At 56.2% G+C, this 4,775-nt stretch overlaps 1 protein-coding gene across 4 annotated transcripts in view; it reads left to right on the forward strand.

Annotated features, from left to right (window-relative positions):
- Window positions 1–963: 963 nt before the first annotated feature.
- The window catches only part of IMPDH1 (inosine monophosphate dehydrogenase 1), a 15,890-nt gene continuing 12,078 nt past the window's right edge, over window positions 964–4,775 (forward strand). For 2 of the 4 annotated variants that reach the window (XM_040472045.1, XM_040472046.1), the window contains exon 1: window positions 964–1,216. In XM_040472045.1, coding sequence (XP_040327979.1) covers window positions 1,047–1,216 — 170 coding nt within the window. In that variant the 5' untranslated portion in view covers window positions 964–1,046. The remainder of the gene's footprint in view (window positions 1,217–4,775) is intronic. The other 2 variants (XM_040472048.1, XM_040472049.1) reach the window with 1 other exon arrangement.

The following is a 4,775-nucleotide window of genomic DNA, read 5'->3' on the forward strand; positions in this document are numbered from 1 at the left end:
GGGGAGTCGATCTGTGTACATGTATAGGAAAAGATACCAGGCAGGATAAAATGAAATATCCTACCACAGCGTAAATTCAATTTCCTTTGTGAAATAGTTGCTGAAAAGTCTGATCCATAACTCTGCCTTCTTGAAATACATTTTAAACACCCCCAGTCATTCAGTATTTACCATTTGCTCCCTCAGATTGTCAGATTTTTTTTAAGTGTATGGTATAAGAATTGTCAAGTGTTTGTTTTCTATCTACTCTGTCTCCTCAAAGAAATTGCCTGAGGGCAAGGGCTCTTTGCCATCTTGGCTAGATGCTTGATCATTGTCGACAAGAATAATAACAATGGTGAAAGAGGAAAAGTTATGTTTTCTAGTCAGGAAATGAACAAGTTTGAACACCTGTGTGGTCAGCCCCACTCCCTGGTTATGGGATACCCCAAACGGGGGCAGACAAGGCCCTTTTCCTTAAGGAGATTGAAGCCTAATCTGTTCCTTCCTCCGGCAGTGGCAGCTAAGAGTTGAGGAAAACCTATTTTCCTCCAGTGTTAGGGAGTCTGTTGAATAGGTAAAGGGGGCAGTAGGCAAACGGAGCTGGAAAATTTCCCCCATTTATCTTGTCCTAGCTGAGGTAGGTCTGCGGATGGCCGGTAGGAGGCGCCCCAAAGGATCATTCCATTGGTCTTTGGAGACGCTCGGCTCCTTTCCTCTTCTGGTTTTTCTTAGAAGGAGCCGGGAGAACCTTGACGGTCCAGACGGCGGGAAAAGTGATAGTGGGGGCGGGTTCCTTTGCAGTTCCACGGTCATCTCCCGGTATCCCCTCACTGATCCCAGGACGGGAGAGACAGGCGGAGTCCGAACACCTTGCCAGGGCCGCACCTCCCTCTCCCTAGATGCCCCACCCCCGGCACTCAAGCACCGCCCCCGACTCTCAGGCCCCACCCCCTGAGGCCCAGTCCCCTCCCCGGCACCCGCCTGGGCGGCGCTCACTCCCCAGCGGGGGCCCGGGGAGCCTCCAGGCGGAGAGGCTCCCGCCCGCCCGGAGCAGCGGCCTCCGCATGGAGGGGCTGCTGGCTCCTCTAGCGGGGTCGGGGCTACTCCCGCTGCCGCTGCAGGGAGGGGGAGCCGCTGCTGTTCCGGAGTCCGGAGCCCGGCAACACCCCGGACATGAGACGGCGGCGCAGCGGTACAGCGTCCGTCTGCTGCAGGCCGGCTACGAGCCCGAGAGGTGACGCCCAGGGCAGAGCGCGCGGGGCGCGTCCGGGGCGGGCGCGGCGGCTCCGGGAACCGGGCGACGCTGCCGGGGAGGGGAAGGGCAGGGCAGGACCCAGCACCCTTGCCCTCTAACCTCCTCAACCCCTAACTTCCTGAAACCGGGTTCCGACGCCACGCACCTGGCTTTGGTTGGGGGATGCGGGCGGGCGCAGGGCAAAGGGTTCGGTGCCGCGCTTCATATGGGAGCAGGTCAGGAAAGCGCTCCGTAAAATCTTAGCTCTGTATCAGACCTCCACTACACCACCCGACGATACCTGGTCCAAGTGGCTCCAACTCCTGGGGTTCAAACAGTGCTTGTTGGAGTCCCTGTCCAAAACTGTTTACTCCTCCTTTAGTTGTTTCCTCCCAGAGCTATCTCCAGAGTCTTACTGGCAGGTGTAGGTGTCCAGATGGATGCATCCTCAGAGCCGGGTGAGGACACTTGTCCCCTCCTCACCATTCGCTGAGGTCTGACGAGGCTGCCAGTGCAGCTCACCTCAGGGTTTCTTCTAAGATTCAGGACCCCCTCCTGCCCTTAGCCTGCTGGGGTCTGTAAGAGTCACTGGAGGAAGAGTGGGGGTGTTGAGCTGGGCCCCGGGGAGACCGGCTGAAAAGGAGACAGTGGTTAATCTCTGGATTGTATCACAGCTTGAAAGGCAATCCCACTGTCCTTCCGGTCCAGAGGATTTGGACTTCTTTCTCTGCCCCATCTGTTGGTGCTCAGCAGCTTGGAGAGGTGACCTGGAAGCTCGGGTTGGGGGGGGGGGGTGGTCTGGGGGAATTAGCCCTGCAGCTCGGCACAGGGGCTGGCAGCTTATGTAAGAACTTTTAAAGGCTTAAGGGGCTGCTGGGTGAAGCCTGGCCCTTCCTGCCCTCACAGGCTGCCTCTCTAGAGTTGACTCAGGTTCAGGCAGCCTTATCCTTCCTCGCATCCAGGAAATCCAGCTTCTAGGGTGCAGGGTCCAGGGTGATAGATAGGGAGAGGCCAGACAAGGTTGAGGGAACAGGCTGGGGCACTTGGGCACTTGATGGAGGCAGTGCCTTGGTTAGAACAGGTATTGCAGAAGTATCATTTCAGAGCTCAGGCTGGGGCCACGAAGTAGCATTCCTTCTCCAGATTGTACTTGTGCACAAAGGGGCCATCCCCCCCCCCCCCGGCCCCCGCCAGTCTGGGAAGAACCTGTGTAAAACCTGAGCCCCAGCCAGGTGGTGTAATGAGATTCCAAACCTGCTGCCTAGACCTCCATCTGCTATCACTAGCTTAGAGCTGTGGGAAGGGGACAGGGTTGGATAAGAAATCCTGGGTCCTGAGTTTGAGGCCGGTGTTACTGTTCCCTGGCTTGAACTTGGCCAAGCCATGTCCCCTGTCCCAGCTCAACAGTGCTGTAACATTGTTGTTGTTACCTCTTCTCCTCATCTCCACCCTTCCCTCAAAATTGTTTTGAATTCTTGTCCCTTCAAACAGCCCTAGACAGAGATCTCCAGGCTCCCAGCCTGGGCACTGTTTCCCCACGGCCCTGAAGAAGGGGCTTAGGCCTGCTCCTCTGCCCTCCTGGCCTCAGAGCTGCTAGGTGGGGAGCCTCCGGGGACCAAAAGCCCTTCCTCAGGCTTACAAGGCCCACTGGTTGCCTCGGTGTCTCCTCCCCATGGAGGAAGCAGCTGGGGAAGATCAGGAAGAGGGAGGAGGAAAGCCACGGGGATGGATTAACAGTCTCTGGAAAAGGACAGCCTAACCCAGGGCTGAGCCCAGCAGCTTAGAGTAATGAGGAGCCCTGACACAGGTCAAAGCAGGAGGGGGTGTGAGGCAGCAGAAGGGGAGTAGAACCATAAGGTCTGTCATCACTGGGAAAATGACCCTCCCCATAACTCAGCCTGGCAGCCTCCTCCCCTGGGTCCAAGTTCTGGGCTGGGGCCGATGTCACATTAAGGTCATCTGAGATGGCAGAATCCACCTGCTGTCCTGGGCCCCAGCTCTGGTGGAATCCTGAATAGTACCGTATCCATTCCTGATCCTTGCTGTAGAGCATAGTGCCCCAGAGCAGGTCCCTTAGAGATCTAGAGAGACCACAGGAGAAGCTGTGTTCCGTGCTTGCAATGGCCTTTCTGCAGCTAGAAAAATGCCCCAGAGTAGCTTTGAATGGCTAGGGTCCTTTCTCTGGCTTGTCTCACTGCTCTGCCTCCAGATGGCCAATGAGAGGTCCTAGTGCTGTGCCCCTCAGGTGCCCCCGTAGGGCATGGGCCCTCAGGCTGAGTCCATGAGTGCTGAGAAGTCAGAAGAGGCAAGCTGGCCCCAACCCCTACTCAGCAGAGAACTCTGGCAGGCCCACTCCCTCCCTTCCAGTGCCAGAGGGCCTTCAGAAATCCCCATCAGGAGCCCTCCTCAGGGCTCCACTGGTGGGCAGGGAAGCCTTGGGGGAGGGGGGTCTGTGATGTTTTCATCCCTCACAGTAAGAGGAAAGAGGACACTGGAATCTGTGTGTCTCCTCCAGCACTAGCCTCATGGGCCTCATCGCCCTAGCTCTGTGGGAAGGTCCCCCTCCCCTCTGCATACAGATGGAACAGTCTGTATTTTCCTGGCAGGGTCCCAGGGTGTCACTGGGGGAGGCTGGGCGTCCTAGGGAGCCTCCCCTGGGCCTGGCTGCCACCAAACTGCGGAGAGGTAAACAAATCCAGCCTCCCAGGGCTGGGGAGAGAGGGAGGGAGCACCACAGACAGCCACCTTGCTAGGGGGAGGACTGTGTCCCTGCCCTGCCTTTCTCTTCCCTTACCTAGAAGTAAGCTGTGGGGACCACAGGAGGAGGAGGAGGGAGGGTACCCTGGAATTTGGGTTGGGGGTCTGCTCTCTAGCTTTTGGTCAGGGAGTAGTGTGAGCAGTTCCAGTCACACAGAGGGAAGGGTCTGCCCCCCTGCCACCCCTCCTCTCCCCATGTGAATCAATTTGCTACCAAATCTTAGTGCCCCCATGTAGAAATCTGGGTCTTGCTGGGCCCACAGGGCCACCAAACTTCTGCTTTGGGAAATCCTCAAAACCTCCATAGCCTCTGTCCTAATTTGTGTGCATACTTGCCTAAGCCAGGCCTGTGATCCTCCCTCACCATCCTATCACACTACGCTCCCAAATAAAAACAAACTCTCTTCTGTGGGCTTAAAACCCTGATATACACACCACTTTCTGAGCTGGGGATAGGAGAGGCATTGGATCAGGAATCAGAGGCAGTACTCATCCTTCCTTGCTTTCTGAACTGAAGGTTTTGCATCTGCGAAGTGGGAATACCTAATAATTGTCAGTTAATGGATTGTAGAGTAAATGTGATCATTTATGAAAAATGCCTTATAAACGGCAGAGGGCTTCAAGGCCTCCTAAAGGTCAGGGAGTGTCATTGTTAAGAATACCCGCCCCCTAGGAATGATGCTGGGGGAGATGGGAACCCACACTGCTGGGAGGGCACAACCACAAACTCCTGTGTGTTGGGGAGCTATGAGCCCAAACCAGTTTCTCAGGGCTCCAAGCCCTGATGAGAGTCTGGCCCTTA

This window comes from Herpailurus yagouaroundi, unplaced genomic scaffold (genome assembly GCF_014898765.1).
Source record: "Herpailurus yagouaroundi ecotype Mexico unplaced genomic scaffold, PumYag 100, whole genome shotgun sequence".
NCBI lineage: Eukaryota > Metazoa > Chordata > Mammalia > Carnivora > Felidae > Herpailurus > Herpailurus yagouaroundi.